General features: G+C 36.4%; 1 protein-coding gene across 5 annotated transcripts in view; it reads left to right on the forward strand.

The window, feature by feature from the left end:
• Nucleotides 1-548: 548 nt before the first annotated feature.
• The window catches only part of LOC145681081 (uncharacterized), a 118,493-nt gene continuing 97,259 nt past the window's right edge, over nucleotides 549-21,782 (forward strand). For 2 of the 5 annotated variants that reach the window (XM_081752449.1, XM_081752451.1), the window contains exons 1-2: nucleotides 549-765; nucleotides 12,122-12,201. In XM_081752449.1, coding sequence (XP_081608575.1) covers nucleotides 12,168-12,201 — 34 coding nt within the window. In that variant the 5' untranslated portion in view covers nucleotides 549-765; nucleotides 12,122-12,167. The remainder of the gene's footprint in view (nucleotides 766-12,121; nucleotides 12,202-21,782) is intronic. The other 3 variants (XM_081752452.1, XM_081752453.1, XM_081752450.1) reach the window with 2 other exon arrangements.

Consider the following 21,782-nt stretch of genomic DNA (forward strand, 5'->3'; position numbering starts at 1 on the left):
AAGGAAATATTGAACGAGATACCTGAGACTAGTAGTAGTTTACAATTGAAAATGAGAGGGAATGCTCTGAATTTCCTGAGTGAGTATTTTCCTGAATGTGAGTAAAGTTCAGTTACATTCTCGGGTGAACACAATTTTATTTTTCCATATGGGCCTATTACGAATCATTATATTTTGATAGTATTATTTTCTTTCCAAATTTTTCCGCCTATTAGACTTGCCGCCCTGGGCGGTGGCACGGCTCGACTCCCCCTCGCGCCGGCCCTGACCTCTGTCTCTCCAATACAAACGTAAGTCGTGGTTCGACTCTCACTTTAAGCAATGTTTCACCATATTTGAAAGTGACGTTAAATCAATCAAGTGATAACACAAGATACTACATTCATAATCTAAAGGCGAAGTCATCGATTTGATATTTTTTATGATTCAGGGTAAATATATTTTGTGAAGACTTAAAAAAAATAATAATATTAATTTGTAAGCATTCGGGCGATTTTGTCCAGCACATAATTCTCTTAATGTGATCTACTTGGCAACACTTGGACGAAATTCTTTCCGTGTAACTGGCAACAGTCACGACAAGAAGAACCGACAGAACAGGTGCTAAATGTCACTTTAGTTTGAAAAGTAGTGATTGAAGTTGTTCGATTTTATTTATCACATATAGACACAGCGTTTATATATGTTGGATTTGCTTCTCTACTAAGAATGGTTACAGAAACACATTTCGAATTTAAGTTGTTGCAGTTCGTAAGTACTGTTAATGTAAGTTTGGAAGCGTAGATAAACGTACTTCTCATAGTAGCCTACTTACTTTTACCAGAGTATTAGTGTCAGTAATTTAACTGTTGTGTTTCTTACTGTACGCTTGTATACAGATTAATATTTATATGGAAATTCGAAACTGTATTAAATTGATGACTGTTGTACTTAATGTTTTGGTGGTGATTCTGTTGTATTCTTGGTACGTTTCTTGTGTGCGTGATTTTTCATGAGACTGTTCATGCAGTGTAGTAATACCCAGAATTTTTTTTTTTTAAAGGTAAAATGAAAAATAATTTTTAAAGTTGGGGTTATTCACTTGTGTACAATAGGTTAGCAATATAAATTGGTTTCACATACACTACGTAAATTCATGTATGATGTGTTGTAACCACCATTTATGCGTGTCGGGAATTTCCCGCAAAGGGAAAGGAAACTGTATTTCTTAATGTATTAAACGTCTATATTCCCGAAAGTACAAACGTCGTAAGCTTATGTTCGTCCCAAATATCACTTGATCAACAGAAGGAAATCGTAGTTTGACATCCTTACTCTCCGTGTAGTAACATTCGTGAATTAAATGAACAGTTCATTGCAGTACAACGGAAGTGTTATGTATTAGCACGGAGAAAATAACTATTTTCTCTGTGGTATTAGTGAGCGGTGATCAGGGAACAGAGGTGACACTGAGGTAATTGTTGGAACATGATACTTCACACTTTTGTTATTTTGACAGGAGGCATTTATAGAAGTTAGAATGATATGTCCTCATGAGTAACTAAAAATACATTATCTAGCAAGTAAGTTAAGAAATATACCTGGAATTTAAAGTAAGCACTAGTAGAATAACTTGATATTGCATATTTTTGTACTCTAGCAGTGGAATTGTCTTCGCTACATTATTATTGCCTTTTAAAGGTGTTGGGTACGTATTCTAATGATATTGTTAAAAGTTCGTTGTTTGATAGTTGTTGCACTTATTTTGAATTTCGTTTCGGGGTTATACTATTATTTAAAACCCCTCTTTTATATACTTTACAATACACGCTCCAACTGCACATCGATAAGTAGGACCTTTTTTTTTCAAAGCGTATAGTGTAGTATAGTAAGGTAGGGGTAAGTGCAGTGCAAGGTGGAAACAAATCATGATTCTTTTTTTAAAAAAATAATTTTTGTTGATTTTTCTTATTTAAATCATTTTTATTATTATTATTTAAATCACATCTTTCTCCTCGAATAATACAAGTCGCGAACTGAAGAAAAAACATTAGGAATTAGTATGAAATGTTAATTATGCCATTTAAGTGAAAGTATTGGGTTAAAGGCATTTATTCCGAAGTTGAGCGTCCGCTTTCGCCACTTTTTTCTCTGTTATTTCCTTTCCACACTTTCTGCAATTTATTAGTTTCATTAATCCGTGCTCTTCATAAACTTTTAAAAGATTTTGCTCGTTATCAATGTATTGCTTCACAAATGTTAAAACTTGGTTCATTTCCTTTCCACAATGGCCATGTTGATAGCATAAATGCTCGTTTCTTTCTCACAATACAACAGTTCGGTTACCTTGCGCCAAGTAGTTCCCTCCGCTCGCCGTATGTCCCATGTTTATAACCGCTTATATATAATAAATAAACAGATTTTTCGAAACTCTTATATATTATCAAGCACACAAACGATCAAATTATCCATATCTTTCCTGTAAATTTCAAAAATTTTGCTGGAAACGGACGCCCAACTTTGGAACTTAACCCGGGTTAAATTTTGAATTAATGTCCAATCGTTAACATATTTCGATCTCAGACAGTGTTTCTTAAGCATTAACGAAAAAGTACATCAACGTTTACCAACATGGTACAGTGAAACCTGTCTATGTTGGCCACCATCGGTTCCATCGAAAAGTGGCCAACTTACAGAAAATAAGTATGATTTGTGTATTTTTAGAATAGGATTTCTAGTATTACTTCATAGTAAAATTTTAATAAGCAGTGGCACGACAGCTACTTATAAATAATGTATATAGAGTAATCATAAAAATATACAGTACTAGAAAATATTATTATAGTATGCAAGAGCACCGATTTCTCTGTAAATTTGGGGGACCAATTCAGATGCAGGAGGTATATATATGAAGATTTTAAAACAAATTGCATTCAACTTATACCAAATATTGTATACTCATAAATAAAATAGGGACTACATGAGCTTTGGAGGGCCCGGCCCCCTCCCCCCCAGGATTGGCGCTCTTGATAGTATGTTTAATATATATGCATGTCTTTCTCTTCCTGAAAGCTAGTCTGGTACATTGGATTATTCGGATTGAAAACACAATAACAAACAACCATGAAATAGAAGTGTATGTACGCAGTTTATTGTAATTGATATTATAGCACACTTGAGTTATTCAGATTGAAAACAAGAAAAGCTAAGTTATAAATTGAGAAATTCATATGCAATTTATATGACTTCTTTTCAGTTGTTACTGAATGGTGGTTCATTCTAGACATATTTGCTTTATTCTTTTTGGCAGATATACACATTCTAATATTGTAGTTACCTACCTCTTGTTAATGAGCTAGATGTGTTTCCCTCGGAGCAAAAGATGTTTTGAGAGAATCTTGGGGGAATTCATATCTCAAAACCTCCGCTACCTTTTGACATGCAGTCAGGTGCCAATAAATGACAATTGAGCTTTAACCTTGAGAATTTTCCGGAATTACTAAAGCTTCCCACTGATGAAAGGAGCAGATATAGCTAATGGTTTTACCAAAACAGACAGGGTAAACAAATACGTACAACCATTTCCTGAATTCTTGTACGTGCTTGTTCTTATTCACACCTTCCTTCACCACCCTTTTATGAGGGTAGTCTTCTGGCCATTGACCTCCAAGAACAAATTGTGCGAACCTATGCTTCTTTGTGTCTAGTCACAAATACAGAACATCTGCCTCTCATATGGGAATTCGAAATAGTTAAGAAAAATAACAAAACTGTATTTTGCGTGGCCAAGATACGCAGGTAAATTTATCATTATCATCATAGGATAAACATTGTTTTAGTGTTGCCAACTTCCAAGACAGACAGGTGGCCAACTTATATAGAGTAGTAAGTAACGAAGGTCTTATGGGAAAATGCAGGTTCAAGACGAACTAGGCCAAGATGGGCAGGTGGCCAAGTTGATAGGTTTCACTGTACTTTTATTCACAAAAGTTATCAATATTTGTCAGGGACATATTAAAAAAAAAATCAGATGGTCCAAAACGAGTTTGCGGTATGAACTACATATAAAATACGTAAATTTCGCCAACAGTCATGTAAAATATTCAAAATTTTTACGTGTTGGAGAGGGGATCGGACCGGACCCCCCTAAATATGTCCCTCTGGGAACAGACAGACAGACTTGGACACATAAGAATTTTCGTTTTAAATGTCGATGGTGATTTCCCCGGTAGATTGAAAGATCCTGTGTTACGAAGAGAAGAAAGCAGGATTGCCCGCTCAAAACTTGATTTTTCGTAATCATCTTGTGCATAAAACACTCGTTTTCATACTGAGCTGTACATACATTTGCGTCTCATTGTGTCATGATTATTATCTTCCATAATCGAAATAACAGAACAGGAACGGGATTTCAATTCAAATCAATTTATTTCGGCATTTGGTTTAAATCAGACTGATTTAAATAAATCCTCCATGGTTCAGTGCAGTAGACTAGGGTCGGGTTGAGGAAGTTTGGATAGTTTGCACTAAACTTAATCGATTGTTAATTCTCGTATCTGCGTAAGGATATCGACTGGAGCAGGCATTGTAAAGTTCATCCGTTGCCTTTTTCACCTTTGCACTTTAGCCCCAGTAGTCATGCAGTATTTGATATTTTTAAATAAATTACTTCTGTGGCTATGTACTGTAAATTTTATTTCTTTTTGAGACAGAAGGAATATCGAAATTTTCCGCTCTGCACATATAATAATAATAATAATAAGACAAATGTCTCAGTTTGTGGGAAAGGTTCTGGAACATAGGACCCCCTTTATAAGACCAGCGAAATGTATTTTACGTATCTTGGTTCCTTTTCGTTTCTTTTTCTTTTCTGTCTTCTTTTCTTCCAGTTTTTGGAACTTTTTATTGATGAAATATCAAAACTAAGAACGACAAACTTCAATCTTTGAACAGCCGACTATCATGTTTGTTTACTTAACAACACTAGTCGTATGTATGTCTATGTTTTATACAAAGTTGGCTGGTTTAAACCAAGGTGATTTAAACCAGCTGTTACAAAAAATAAAAATAATAATAATAAAAAAAACCGTAAAAGTGTAACTATTCGTAAAATCTTGATGAACACATATTTGTGGGTTATCACATTTCACTCCCATATATTATTCGTACTATATTCAGACCTAAATTACCCATTCTTTACTCAGAGATTATATTACAAAAGCAGCTTTTTTTTATGTAACTTTATGAATGTTTCTTTTGCGATTTTTTATGGTTTGTTATTATTGTTACGCAACCAAAGGAAAATTCTAAACATTGTTTCGTTATAATAATGCTTACTATTGATAAAATACATCGAAGTGCCGTACTTTTTGGGGGAGGGGGTCATACAAACCCCACGAGAGGCAATTATTGAAATAACAAGAATCTTTGGTAACTATTTATGTATAAATGGGTCAGAGCCGAAGTGGAATCAAATAATTCGTATCTTTATTCACTTTTCTTACTGATATGCAAAGTAAGTCGTTATATTTCTTTAACTTGGACTAATAAAAGTCGTAGTGAACTGACTTGGACTAAATTAGTTCTTCTGTACTCTGTACTACTTTGAAATTGTCCATATGTAATTCTGTATAATGGATCCACTTGTGCAATTGTTTATCTTTTTGTCCTGTACTAATGACTCTTGACGATTATATTAACAAATATGTAAAGATCAGTCAATGTATTTTTATCAGAAGTCCTTCGTGAGTGAGTCGGCAGACGTATCTCATTTGTGGCCAATTAGTCCCAGTTTCCAGTTCAAATGGAGGACAGTTTCTCTTAGATGTAAGCCGAGAAGCGGTTTGGATTCCGCTTTAAGCTTATGTGACCCCTTCCAGCCTAACCCGGTTGTTGCATACTAACACTAAGGGACACAAGCTTATTTCTGTCAATATGTGATATAAATACATAGAGCAAATTATTTAAACCAAAAAAACCTGGTTTTTTCAATAAAAACCATGGCTTTTGCCAACCCTGGTTTTATACATAAAGTAACAATTTTTAAGTAATTATAGTTTTAGACAAATTATTATTATTATTATTATTATTATTATTATTATTATTATTATTATTATTATTTCTTTGGTTTTACGTGCATAAATTTTATTTTATTTTATTTTATTCGAAATTCCGTTCAGTTTCGTCTTCGGAGTCTTCCTTCAATTGTTCATTGGCGATAAACGTTGTATGTGATGGTATTGTATGGATCTGTCGAAGTAGATATATCGCTTAAAACCGTTCTACCTCGTGTGTTCTGTGTACATTTTATAGTTTCTTTTAGTGCTCTATTTCTTAGTTCTGCTGTTATTTGTGTGTGTTTGGGTTTTATGGGTTTACGTTTGTGTGTGCGTGTGGCATACAGTGTGGTGTTTTTTTGAAATTCATTTGTTCGCAATGGGTCTGTTGTTTTGCATTGTCTGATGTTATGGATTTTTTTTTTGGGGGGGGGGGGCAAGTTGGGTGAACTTGCCCTCTGTGTGGTGGACCTGTGTTCTAGAACCTTGCCCAGTTTGTGAGTCAAGCTTGTAGTTATAGTTTCCCTCAAGGTGCTGATAAAGTCCTGCAGTATTGGGTGTTAAACTGTACATACAAATTGCCGATTTAAAACTGTTAAGATAATTTTATTGCAGCTTACGAACTATATTGTTTCAATTTTATTATTTCAAAATAATTTTATTCAGATTTAAGCATCAATATTTCTGTCACTGCATGTTTAGGCACCTTATGACATAGCTGCATGTATATATTTCAGATATGAATTAGTTTATATAGCTACTCTCATTGTGTATAGTTCTGTAGTTGGCATACTCCGTAAGGACCATTCCCTCGAAAATCGTATCGTGGTTGTTGCACGACTATTTTTGAAAATTTTGTTATGCACATGTTGTAACATGTTTCGTAAACACATTGGTACGTTTACAAATATCGGATTCCATTCTGTATGCCCACGGTGGCCACATTTCCAATATAGCATGCGGCAATATGTACAATATCTTAGAAATGATAAGGGATACCGATATGAAATGAAGACCAATGGAAGATTATGAAGTGTCCTTAAGCAGTGCTAAAAGCGTTCTACCACCTCAGTTTTATATACCTCAAATGATGCCACAAATTCATAATTTAGCATCATCCAAATTACTGTTTTTTAAGCCCCGAATATTCTGGGAAGGAGTTAAGTCAAAAATATTCCATATGGACTTCGTAATTGTCTGCATTCTATGTACAGCTGGGCGAAATAGAAGATCGTAGAAATGGATCTAGTGATGTTTTTTTAAGTCAACAAGTGCGGCCTCAAACAGAATTTTGCCAATATTTGCACTTCAGTATTTCTAGTGAGGGAAGTGCGAGAAATTTGTAACTTAGGCGAAATGACCTTTAGTTCATAATGTGCTTATGATATATATATATATATATATATATATATATATATATATATATATATATATATATATATATATATATATATATATAATATTAGAGTTGGCAGATGTACGAACTGCAACGTTGGAAAATTACGTATAAAATGATGTCAAGATACAGGACGTGGTGTATGTCAAAAAAGGGCATTTTCTGCATGGGGTAACGAGGGTGAGCATGTCCTAGTATTCTGCGCTTGTAACAGGGATAGAACCGTCCTAGTGGAGATGGGCACGTGCGAGTAGCAATAAGTTGAAATGGCTACCGCAATACAAAGCCCCACTAGATGTAAAGTGAAATGTATCATACGATTTCTGAACGTCAAAGGACAGAATACAGCTGACATCAATCGGGAATTGTGTGCGATTTACGGACCGACAGTAATGAGTGACGGGAAGGTCAGACAGTGGTGCAGAGAATTTCGAAAATTGTGTTCAAATATTCATAACGATGTGGTAGCGGAAGGCCTAGTGTTCAGACGGACGATCTGGTGGAACGCGTCAATGAGAAAGTGCGATCCTATCGCTGGTTCAAAGTAACTCACCAAAGAGTTCCCAGAAGTGTTTGCGAAAACGGTTCATCGAATTCGGATTGAAAGGCTGTTTTTATCACAAACTCTGTGCGAAATGGCTGCCAAAGATGTTGACAAATGCTCACAAAGGGCAAAGAATGACATCTGCACTTGATCTTCTGGCTAGCTTAGGGGGATGACTCCATGGTCACTACCTGATCCGTATTATCTACATTTGCACAAAAAAGAAAAAAAAATTCTTTGCAGCACGTTGGACAAAGAATTTGCCAGGAATAGGTTCCAGTGGTGATCACGCGTTATTTCCACATAGCCTTTTTTTTTTTTTTTAAACCTCTTTCTTCCGACCTTTATACACACTCCATTCCAAAAGAAACCGAACTTTTGAAAACAAATAGTACCACTAGTGCCATCTGTTGTAATATTTTACCGGTAGATGGCGTAGTCCCTCATTGACGACTGGTATAAATGTCATGACATTTGGATGCACGGCAACAAAGTTATTGCGTTTCAACTGTCAGTGTGTTGTGTACATCGGTCGGAAAATGAGTTTCAAACAACGAGCTGCAATTGAGTTTTGTGTTAAACTGGGTAAAACTTTTAGTGAAACGCACCAAATGCTACAAAATGCATATGGTGATGAGTGTCTATCCCGTACGCAAGTTTACGAGTGGTTCAGGCGATTCAAATCGGGTAGAGAGACGCTGGATGATGACGAAAGATCAGGCCGTCCCAGAACCGGATTATCGGAAGAAAACATCGAAAAAGTGCGTGAATTCATCAAACATAACAAAAAATCGTCGGTGAAAGTTATTGAAATAGAATTAGGCATTCCTGAAACAACCGCATACCGCATTTTGACCGAAGTTTTGGGCCTTAAGAAGGTTAATTCGCGGTTTGTACCACACAAACTCACCGAAGACCAAAAAGTTGATCGAATTGCGCATTGCAAAGACATCGTTAAAAGTGCTCGGCAGGATCGAAACTTCTTGAAATCGATTGTAACTGGTGACGAGACGTGGTGTTTTGAATATGAGCCCGAAACAAAGCGGCAAAGTGCTGAATGGAGAGCGCCGGATGAAGGAACACCCAAAAAAAGTCGCTTGGTGAAGTCAAAAGTTAAGGTGATGCTGATTTGTTTTTACGATTCAAAAGGAATTATCCACAAAGAGTTTGTTCAGCCCGGCCAGACAGTCACTGGAGAGTTTTACTTGGGCGTCATGAAGCGTTTGCTGGCAAGAATTCGTCGTATTCGGCCCGAATATCGAGAAATCGGCAGTTGGACTCTTTTGGACGATAATGCACCATCACATCGTTTTGACCTGTAACTGAATTTTTGGTCAAAAAAATCACATTATTCGGTTGCATCATCCGCCCTATTCAGCAGATCTCGCTCCGTGTGATTTCTATCTGTTCCCGAAACTGCATTTGGCGATGAAAGGAAAGTGGCACGCATCGATTGATGCCATTGAGAAGGCGATGACCGCCGTCCTAAAGACCATTCCAATAAAGGACATGGAGAAGTCGTTTGACAACTTGTTGGAGCGTGCAAATATGTGTATCGATGCAGAAAGGGAATACATTGATTAATAAAAATGATTTGTTCCAAAATGTACATTGCGTTTTTGTTTTTTTAAAACGTTCGGTTTCTTTTGGAGTGGAGGGTGTATTATTGAAAAGGGTCACAACACACTTGTCCAAAAAGATGATGTTATTTGGCAAGGAACTTCTTTTGATGATACGTACGCACAGTTTGGATTTTTTTTTTCTCTCCCATTCTTAATTGTATAAAAGCTGTTGATCAGCCTAACGTAATTCACTCATTGGAGTTAAACGACCACACTCACCTTTCCATATGTATTTTTATGAAACTACTCTTGAACGCACTGTCCAACAGAGCACTCAATTGTATCCAACACACAACTGTTCATCACACGGCGCAGCACTGAACTGGTCTTACTACAATTGGTTTCAACGGTAGGCGTGTTTAAACTTGCCTGATAGTGTAGCTTCATACAAGTGCGTGCAATGCGATGTCATGTTCAGACTTGGTTTTTGTTCATGCCTTGTTAGTAACATGATATTTTACTGTTCTAGTCATATTTAGTTTCATGTTCACGTATTGTACGTGTTATAACCGAAAGAAATACATGCCATTGCTCTATGTCTTGACATAATTTTACATGTAACTTTCTAACGTCAGAGTACTTGCAAACTTTACACTCCTTTTTTTTTCTTTCTTTCTTTCTTTCTTTTTTTCCTAAATAAGTACTTTATGAACTAAAGTTCATTTAGAGTAAGTTTTTAGAATTTTCGTACTTCCCTCTCCAAAGATATTCAAATAAAAATATTCGCAAAATTCCGTTTGTGGTCATATTTGATGCCTTATAGAAACATCACTATTTGTTTCTACTATCTCCCATTTCATCCAGTGGTACATTGTGTAGAGGCAAATACGAAGTCTACATGGCACATTTTGGGCTCAAATCCTTCCTAGAATTTTCAGGGGTTAAAAATAGTAATTTAGCTTATGTTTTATGATTTTGTCCCATTATTTTAGGCATTTGAAACTGAGGTAGTAAAAAGTTTTCAGCATTTTATTAAAGGTTACTAAATAACTTTTCAGCAGGCGTATTTGTTCTCGTATCTGTACCCATGTTCATTTCTGGGATTATGTATTTCGCGTGCAATCTGATTTTCTCATAATTCGCTACACGCTATGTTAAAAATATGACCGTCGTGGGCATATGGAATGGAATCCAATATTTCTAATCATATTATTGTATTTACGAAACATGTACCAATATATGTGCAAATTGTCAGAATTTTAAAAATAGTTATGCAGCCAATTTGTGGGAAATCGTGCGATTTTCGGTGGAATGGCCATTAAGTGAACCAAAATATGAAATGGGTTACGTGAATAGTGACACAGTGTTTAATTATATTTCTGAGAAAGTAATTTAACATCAGAAACGACAGTTATAGGAAAATGAACTTCTTCTAACTCGTACCGTAAAGAGGCGATAGACATGGTTTAAATAAGACAATTATAATCCATTCTACTTCCATTTTCTCAAAGATGATCCATCTTTTTTTTTTTTTTTTTTTTTTTTTTTTTTTTTTTTTTTAATAATCTACTTTGAAATATACAAATAAAGCACTACCATCTCAATATTCAAGCAAACTATGCCTCCAAACCCACAATACTCACAAGAGCTTACTAACAAACTATGCATTTTTCGTTACTAATGGTAACAAGGAGCATACGATAAACCATGCAAGCACAACCTTATTCGGAAACAAAACTCGTCATATCTAAACATCACGTCACCAGTCTATAAAACCGTATCATTACAGAGGCTAGTAACACGACACAACAGAAAAAGACACATCACGCGGACGTAGCAACGTAGAATGGCTCAGATTTGCGAGAGCTGTGACATTTCAGTTTTCAGTAACATAACTTGGAACGAAGAGAAATGGCTGAAGTTATCATAACGATACAGATTATTTAAAGCTAGAACGAATTGTGAAAAGTACCGAAATTACATTAAAATATAAAAAAACAAAATAACTGTTGTACTTCACATAATTCCCAGCAAGTAATTTTAGAGATTGAAGGGGTAGGACCTCCTTCATAAGACCCAGAACAGATTGGTTGCAGTAATATTACTATTATTATAAGTATTTAACTATGTTCAGCAATCAAATATTGAAAACTTGACAGAATGACGTCATGGAACTACTTTCGTAACGTTCCACCAAAGTGTGCCGTGTAAGGAGCTGGACTCATCTCGTTTTGTTGATGGATGCAGGGCAATAATAATATGTAATGTATTGATTGGGACTTGCAATATTTTGATGTGGCGCTCTTTGATGCATCGTGCCGAAGGCTTGAATGGAACAACTAATAAATAAATGCGTGTATTAGTTTACTCAATACAGTAATATTTGTACATGTCAACTGTTGCATTATGTATATTTCGGGAACAAACATATGTTCTAAAACTCTTCCTTTTTAAGTGTATTAGAAGAATTAATTAATGTAGTAGGCATCAAGGTTGTAAAATACTCTCTTTTTTTAATCAAATTGTACGCCCTCTCATTCCTTTGCTTCTGGCAATAATTATACAGATTTTTATGATTTTTCAGAAAAACCATTTCTCATTATAAGGCAAGGCTGACTAAAAGTAGCAGAATGGAGGATAAATCAGCATCGAGCAATGTTTCAGGTAACCAAATACATTTCACAGTATTCTTTCTATGAAAATTTCTGATGTCCATATTGATCATTTGTGGTATTAAAATTGGATTTATATGTTAAATGGAATCTCCTTCCAAAAGACTGCAACTTTGTCTAATGCACAAGGTTTTGTGGAAATAGGCATGATGATTTTGTTTTTCGTTTTTCCTCAGCGTTTGATTTTAATGCTAACGCTTGTAAAGCTCGAATTGCTTCCAATTTCAAAGTTAACATTAAACCGTGATTAATATTAAAGCACAAATGGCGGAATTTTCACTGGAACTCGTGGTTGCTGCTGTTTGGCAAACAGTCCGGGCTTGATAACCAGAAACACATTCCATATGCTTCTAAATTTTGGTCCACCGCCTACACTTAGGTTCGGGCGAGGAACGTAGTTTTGTTTCTGTATGTTCTCGCATCAATATTTGCTTGAGCACGGGTTTCGATTACCGGTCAGGAGCTTCTGTTGATCGGATTTCACGCGTTAAATACATTATCGTCTCATATAACCTGTGTTGTGCTTAAAAAAGAAAAGTGTCTTCACTTTTACTCTTTCACAAATTATACAGTATCTTATGCATATCGTGCCAATTTTGACTTTTCCGGTACGTTGAGTCGTATGTTGGTACGGTCTTCTTATCTTGTTTTGTGTTCTGGTTGAGTTTAATCTGCATTTTCACGGGAGACAAAACGCTGAAATTTCGTACCATGTAAATAACCGTATAATACTATCAGATTAACAGTGTTGCCTGCCAGGGTTGGCTGGTTTAAACCAGCTAGTTAAAAAAAAAAAAAATAAAAAAGAAGTATAAAAAATGCTTTAAATCGTGTGAACTTCATGGACGTCTCCACATATCACACCATCTGCATTATGTTAGTCTACTTTTTACCATTTAATCAAGGGATCCTGTGTTCAGTTCTCGGTCGAACCATAACCCATCTTTCAAGTGTAAACCAAGTAGCGATTCGAGGTGTCTCTTTAAGTCTTCTTCGTGATAACCTTGGTATTTCATAAGGATGTTAAGCCTAAACATACGAAACGAAACCAAATTGTATATTTTTACTTGCCTGAATGCCTGTTGTTTTATAAAGAAGCCAAGATTGCATAAATATATTGATAGAAATTGGCAAAATGTATCAACTGCCTACGTAGCTTCTAACATCAGCTTGGATTCGACTTTGTTTTAATTTTATTGAATGATACCTACATACCAGATTTGTAATTTAATACCTCAGTTTTAGCGTAGTGATTATGATACGTTGACTTTAAAATTTTACATACAAACACATTTAAAGTAATAACAGGATTTTCCCAATGGCTAAGGCGGGAGTTTCCCGATTTATATTTAATTCTGTATAATGTTTTTCCTTGTGTAACTGTTTATCTTTTTGTCCTTCTGAAATGAAAAAAATGAAATGAAATCTTTAAGTTTAACGTCCCACGGTTATGCCGGTTAGGCTAAAGGAGACGGTGATAATGAGAAATGAGTGAAATGGTGGAATGAAGAAAGTGGGAGGAAACGGGAGAACCCCGAGAAAACCCACGAGCACGGTGTTTGTCCACCACAAAGTCCACACGGCGCAAGCTGGGATCGAACCAGGGACTCCAAGCACCGGAGGTGAACGCTCTACCACTGAGCCACCGCGCCCCCCTCCTTCTGAAATGACTCTTGACAATCATATTAACAAGTAAATCTTATGTAATGATCAGTACAACGTATTTTTATTAAGAGTCCTTTCTGAGTGAGTCGGCAATCGCATTTGTGACCAATTAGTCCCCGTTTCGTGTCGAAATGGACAATTTCTCTTGGATGTAAGCGGAGAAGCGGTTTGGATTCTGCTTTAAGCTTATGTGACCTCTTCCAGCATAACTTTGTTGTTACATAATAACACCAAGGCGAAACAAACTAATTTCTGTCCATTTCTAATATAAATACATAGAGTAAATCATTTAAACCAAAAAAAACCGGATTTAAACAAAAAACCCTGTTTTTTTTTTTTTTTTTGCTTTTTCAATAAAAACCATGGTTTTGCCAACCCTGTTGCCTGCCCAACACAAAGTTACATTTTTTTTTTTTCAAATGGCACTATGTCAGGCTATTACATATTTCAAATCTACAGACAATATTACATTCCCCAACATGTGCGAGTATGAGTTACACTTGTGATAGTATTTTTGCTGGAATATTGTTGTCAGAACCGCTGTTTTATTTTAAAAATGTGTTTTTTTCTGAATAGGTAAAAAAAATACATTAGAACTATCAACGCCGCAAAATAGTATGCAATTTTTGTCTAATTCGATAAATAATGATGCATATTAAACATTTACATTAAGAATGACCGCGATTAATTCTTTTTTCTGCTCCTTGCATTTGGTTATAAAAACATTTCAAATTTTTTGAATTACACTTCTGGTCATTTAAACAGTTACTAAATTCAACTGTACATATGTGTTATTAGTTTTATTCTCAGATTGTCTCCATAGACAACGCTAACTTTTGCCACAAAAATCACGTCTCTCTCATTCTTTCTTCAAAAAATATTGTAAGGTTCCGCATGTCTACAGGTTATGCAATAACCACGTGTGAACTACATGTGTTAATGGAATTGTCACAAGCAATTCATTCTTTAATCGGCCAACCTAACCACCCCTCAACATTTCCTGTGAACGACTTTCATAGCCAAATGAATCCTAATACATACTTGCCAGCCTATGTACAACAGCCAACTTCTACTGTGCATCACACCCAACCTACTTGTTATTCGCAATCATTGCCTTCTGCACCGCTATTGCAGAATATTTCCCCTCCACAATCAACTTCCTCTCCTCCTGGAGTTTCAAATCCGCACCCCCACTAAAGTCAAAACCCGTCCTCACAACCTCCTCACACGGACCTCACCAAACTAGCTAATCAAATGGCCGAGCTATCATTAATGGTGCCACAGAATGCCACGAAGTCCAATTATAGGCGTAACAACGGAGGGAAAATCGTAAAGGAAACTGAGGAAAAGCGGATGCGAAGAATACCAATAAAGGAAATATCCTAAAAATTCCAACCAGGGAAACGCATAGATGGGCTCGGAGGCCAAAGTCAATCCTCGCCGGCCATTTCAGAAAAGTCGGTGCGGGCCACACAGAAACCACCACAATTAAAACGTAATAACATTCAAGATGTGCAGGCAACAGTGGAAGCTTTTAAGGATACGGACGCCAATTTTTTCACCCAGACGACCTATAATGAACACCGAGAACATGTTAAGCTGGGAATAGAAAACAATAAACTATTGCCCAATATTAATGTAAATGCAAGCGGTCTACCAGCTATAATAGATACGGGCGATAGTCTTAGTCTATGATCAAGACGGGACGTACCCTCAAAATGTACGCTAATACCATTTCAAACTCGTATCAAGTTCATTGCTAACAAAGTTCTAACTTTAAAAGAAGTAGCTTTAATTAATTTAAAATTGACACCACCACCTTCTCACATTACTTGCGCATCATAGATGCTGACTTTAATCCGATTTTTGGGAATGACATTCTCACAAGACTTTTCTCTCAAATAGACTTGGAGAATAAATCCATATTGTTATATAGAAAACCTAGGAAACCTACGTTCCCAATGGAAATAAAAAGAATCGGAAGAAATGTCACAAGAAACTACTTACTCTTTGGACTTGCAAAGGAATGCAAACGTTATCACAGCCAGTAAAGTTACGATTGCGGCGAAGTCACATTTCTGCTTCCCTGTATCGATTCAAAGAGAAACAATTCATGACGCTGCATTTTATATTACTCCACTACAATCATTATTAGACCGATACGGCTTACAGGCAATGGCCATGAGAGTACTGAGTAACGACCTTACGCTACTAATTTCCAATCCTACGACACGAATAATAACGCTAAATAAAGGGACACCAGTGGCGTATACAGAGGAGGGCGTGAAAGAATTTTCATTTAGAATAGAAGAAGACGAAAAGAGAACGCACCAATTTCGTACTCAAGAAGAAATAGAGGAAAGATTAAGACACACCGCTAAAACCTTTAACATTGACCTTTTTTTATATAAATCCTGATTTACTGGAATATCAGCAAATAGCTGTAACCAACTTATTGTACAAATACAGGGACGTTTTTTCATACAGTCCAGAAGATATAGGTTATTTTAGAGGATATGAACACAGAATACATATAGATAAAAGTGCGTCATTCCATCACCGTTCCCCACCAATTCCATTAGGAATAAGAGACCAAATTGATAAGCAGATACAACAACTGCTAGATGTCAAAATTATAACTGAGACACAGACGAGTAATTTCTCCTCGCCTTTAATTGCGATCAAAAAGCCAAACAGTTCAGATTTCAGGCTTGTGTTGAGTCTACAGGCATGTAATAGCTATACCAAACATTTAAGCATACCGTTTCAAAGTACAGAGGACGTTTTGCAGGTTTTAAAAGAGAAACCCCTAATTACAACCTTGGACATTTCGCAATCGTATTTTCAGATAAAATTGCATCCAAAAAGCACTAAATACATGATTTTCGAGGTAAATCATACACGCAAAAGTTATAAATTCCTTAGATGCGTAATGGGCCATTCTTCCTCTTCCCAATCTTTAACTGTAGTAATTAAAATGCTATAAGACGGCTTACCTAAACGCGTTACCAATTTCGCAGATGACATCGTCATTGGTTCTTATACGTGGGAACAACAACTCTCAGATTTGGAACTTTTATTCCAAAAATTACGGAAACATGATTTCCGAGCTAATCCCAAGAAGACGCACCTCTTATATAGAGAGCTCCCAGTATTAGGATTCCTTGTGTCCGGAGAGAAGATAAGCATCTCACCGAAAATAGCAAACAAGATCAAGAATTTTAAAAAGCTGACTACCAAACGTATACTTAAGAGCTTTATTGTCCTATGCTCTTATCTAAGAAGTCATATTAAAGACTTCACGACCAAGATAGAACCTTTCCAGCAACTCCTTACTAAAAGTGCCAAATTTAAATGGACAGAAAAACATGAATTATTTGAGAAGTTGAAAGAAGACATTTTGAATGCCCCATCTCTATCATTTCGACGAAAAGCTAGAAATAAGGCTTTACACAGATGCATCTTCACACCAGATCGGAGGGTTATTAGCCTGTTATGATCCCAAAACTAACGAAGAAAGAATCGTTTCCTATTGTAGTAGACGTTTAACAAAAACTGAGACCAAGAGCTCAGTCTGGCAAAAAGATCTATACGCTATTATTTATGCTCTGCGCAAATTCAGATATTTCCTACTTAATCGTAAATTTAAATTGTTTACAGATGCAAAATATCTAACCTCTTTGCGTACTCGCCCGGACAGGGTAGGAAAATACACTCGCTATAGACTTTTCTTAGCTGACTATAATTCCGATATCTACCACATTGAAGGGAAGAAACATCCGGCTGATATCATCAGCCGCTTAGAGCAAAATAGCAATGATATTCCAGAACCAACGGACCCACGACAGGCAACCGAAATCTACATGCATACCGATCCAATTCTCTAGAGGAACCCATTCTCCAAATAGAATACTCAGGATCTTTGAAGAACTTACGAGAAGAGCAGCGTAAGAATGATGCATACGCTGATATAATAAGTTCTAGAAAGGGGAGAACCGGCAAAAAGGTCTACCATGAGAGCAGCTCCAACTCCAAATCCAACTTTCATTTTAAACTTTAGTTGTGAGATAGTGTCACATACAGTGATATCAGTGACCATGCTTCTTACTTTGCATTTGTGTTTCAGTGTTTTAGTGCATCTCCATTAATTGTTTTAGTGCAATATATACTGTGACCAATTCACAGCTTCCATACTGGCACCCACAAACCAAAAAAGTAACTCTTATTTTTTTCTACGCCCCGGGGGTGTAAGGTTCCGCATGTCTGCACATCATGCAATAACCACGTGCGAACTACATGTGTTAATAGTAAATAAAAACAAACAGACGACGGTCCCGAAGAGGAATCGCTCACCATCGCCGACAGTCGGAAGGACGAGAATCAACGAAGGAAGCCGACAAAACAGGATAAAAGGAAACTGCACGCCTCGACCAACATCAATCTTCCCAGATTGATCGAAACACTTAAAACCCCTCTCACGACGCTTGGTCACCGAGAGGTACCCATCCTTAAACCCACGACGCTTGGTCACCGGATTCCTTTCCTCTTTCTCACGACGCACGGTCACCGAGATTACCTCACCTCAAAGCCCACGACGCTTGGTCACCGGGTTCCTATCGTAATCTTACCTAAGTAGATATTAGAGGAATTACTTATTATAATTGTGTATATAAGAAGACTTTTTATAATAAAAAGGTGAAGGGAAAGTCCAAATCCCGAGTACATTTTATTGCTCTACCCAAGAAATTTTACAATATACTCGATCAAAGTTTGGGTTGCATTTCTTTTGAGCCACACTATAAATGTTAAATAAAAACTTAGAATACCACACTTGTTATTTAGTGGTGCAAACCAAGGACATCATAAAATCACAAATTTCGGAAAACAATCAAATTTTGCAGGCTTAACAGTAATAACACAAGTGAAACGAAGAGCATAATGCACATTCAAAGCACCTTAGTGTTGAATACTACAGCCAGCATATGATTTATTTTGAACAACTACAAAGAAAGCTACGAGGAATTGAAAATTTGACTTTGTTCGGTCTTTATTTCGATAAGTATTGTCAATCCGTTGCGACTTCATTTCTATTCATTCGAAAACCGTTATGGTAACTCAGATAACTGTTAACTTCATCGATTGCCCTGTGAGTGGCCATTAATAAGCCTTTCGCATTCTTTGTTAACTACGATGCTGCGACACGGGAGAGCAGTTGCACGACGGTAGCGTACAGACTCTACATAACTATTCTATGAGGTCTTGCTTCCATATTGGCACGGTGGCGGAGCGTTCACCTCCGGTGCTTGGGGTCCCTGGTTCGATCCCAGCTCGCGCCATGTGGACTTTGTGGTGGACAAACCGTGCTCGTGGGTTTTCTCGGGGTTCTCCCGTTTCCTCCCAGTTTCTTCATTCCACCATTTCACTCATCTCTCATCATCACCGTCTCCTTTAGCCTAATCGGCATAACCGTGGAACGTAAAACTTAAAGATTTCATTTCATTTTTCATATTGTCAAACTAAACACAATAACACTAACCAAGGCTATGTGGTAATATATATAAAACATACAATCATATATAGCAGTTTCAACAGAAGAACTGTGTCTTCATCAGACTTCCACTCCTCAAAGGCCTCTGGCGTGGGAGACCTTGTTTCGATTCCCGGCGGTAGCCCATGTGGCTCGTCTCCCACGTTAAACAAAAAAATTAACAACATTGGAAGTCTGATGAAGATACAGTTATTGTTGAAACTATTACTTGATTGTGTGAGACTTGCTCAGTGGGTTGTTGGTTTAGTTAGACTGTACTGTAATTCATAGAACATAAGAGATATTTGTTTATTTTATATCTATCTTACCTGTGACATGTTCGTGTTGTTATTACAAAATTTTTTCCTGTGCTATTTATGCTATTTCTTCCCGCTTTTGAAACGATGTAACTGGAAGAAATGAGGACTTTCATTCTTAATGTCAAGGGAACATCAGATAAAATTGGTCACATGTAGAAAATTCGAATTCTGTATAGTGTAAATTTTTGACTACGTTGAACAAATACGAAAGTATGAAGGAAGGCAAACCGTCAGTAAGATATCAAAGCCAGTAAGCTCGTAAAGATATCAAAATGGCAGACCATTCAGAGAGAGAGGAGGTCGTGGTCCAATGGTTAAGGCAAGAGATTACTAATCTGAAGAACAGCATTTCGAATATATGAGAAGAACTTGTTATATTTATTTATTTTAAAATTTTTGCTGTGCTTAATAGGCAATCCCAAACATTTTAATTTTGTACGATAAAGTAAGGTAGACATCTTGTTGTTGACGATAGAATTATGATGATGAAAATTACATTTGCGTTGTATAAACTACTTGATGGATCGAAAAATATTTTAACACTTCAAAGTCCACAAAGAGTTTGATAACTCCCTAAATTTCATTTCAACATTCTCGTAAACGTTGATTTGCATTATATTTCAACTAGAGGGAAACAGTTTAAAGGAGTTTTAAATTACCTGAAGACACGGGGCAAATAGACAATATATTATCGCAAGTAGATAATCCATTGTTCGTTTTTTCGCCCGTATAGAGATTTCCCGTTTTTCTGTACATCTTCTAATCGATACACGTAATATAATGCCTATGAGGGCTATTTTAGGAAAAATAAAAAAAGTTGTAGGCCCGATTCTCATGCATCCATAAGATTAACCGCCTTTGTAATGCGCTCGGTTGACACAAAGGGCTCTGTTTCGTAAGTGATTAAACTTCTGGGTTTGTTCTCTTGTAACTCGTTGTGTAGTGCACATATTGCCGGTCCAAAGCCAAAATAACGAATGTACGAAATTTGAGTTTTGAGTTACAAGCACTTTCAACATTCAAGTTACCCGGATATATCAGTTGTTATATTTGGGTAAATGTTGTGGTTGGTTAAATGTGTATACACATAAGTTATTATGTCATGTAAGTTTTGCCTTCTCGTTATGTTGTAGGCATTTTTCAGGGATTAAAGGACAAGTCTTGTCTTTTGTCAATTATTTACATTAATGATATGTTATTTATATAATAACATACAGAGCTATTATGAAATCTTTAGTTTCACAGAGTATATGTATAGTTTTACAGATACTACAACCGACAAACACTTCTCCATGGGATATTCCGCTGAATCATATATTCAGAAAATGTCTTGAAGTTACAAAAATGATCATGAAGCATACTTTTAAAAAGACGGGCGAAGGTTGCTTCGAGCCTTACGAAGCAATTGCACCAATCCTTCAGGAGTGTAAAACTGGAGCGTGTTTCTATGTCCTCTCAATAGGTGAATGAGAATTACATTTCATTTCGGTGTGTTCTGTCTCAAAAAATGTGTCGCGAGCAGATTTTGGGTCCCGAGTTGGAAACCCTGTAACACGAAAACGAAGCGGAATTCGACTCATGTTTATAGGAACATTTCTACTGGATTTAATGTCAGGATTCATCTCTCAAAATTTTCATACTCTCTTTCAAATCGCCTTGTGTTTAGGACCTAAATGCCCATAGGAAATATTTATATTCCAAGTACAAAAATCGAAATTGCAATAATTAATTGCGAATGTTAGTGGCTGCAGCCGCATGAACGGTTAACGGATATTAAATACATAGGTACTTCTCCAATACATGTAAAAAAAAATCAGATTTTTGAAAGGTGGGGTTTTTGAGAAAATAACGTCCAAACATGGCGTCTTAATGAAATTTTCAGCTTTTAATCATGCTATAACGTGGGATGTTATAATCAGAAACGTAAGTCCTTTACATTTTCAAGAGACCTTATGGAGTAGATTTCGATGCTAGAAGCAGATGGTTGATATTACTCGTGAGGACAGAAAAAATCTTTGAAGTTAGCAAAAAAATCACCAAAGTTGGCAACATTGCGAATGA

Source organism: Thermobia domestica, chromosome 3 (assembly GCF_964235325.1).
Source record: "Thermobia domestica chromosome 3, izTheDome1.hap1.1, whole genome shotgun sequence".
NCBI lineage: Eukaryota > Metazoa > Arthropoda > Insecta > Zygentoma > Lepismatidae > Thermobia > Thermobia domestica.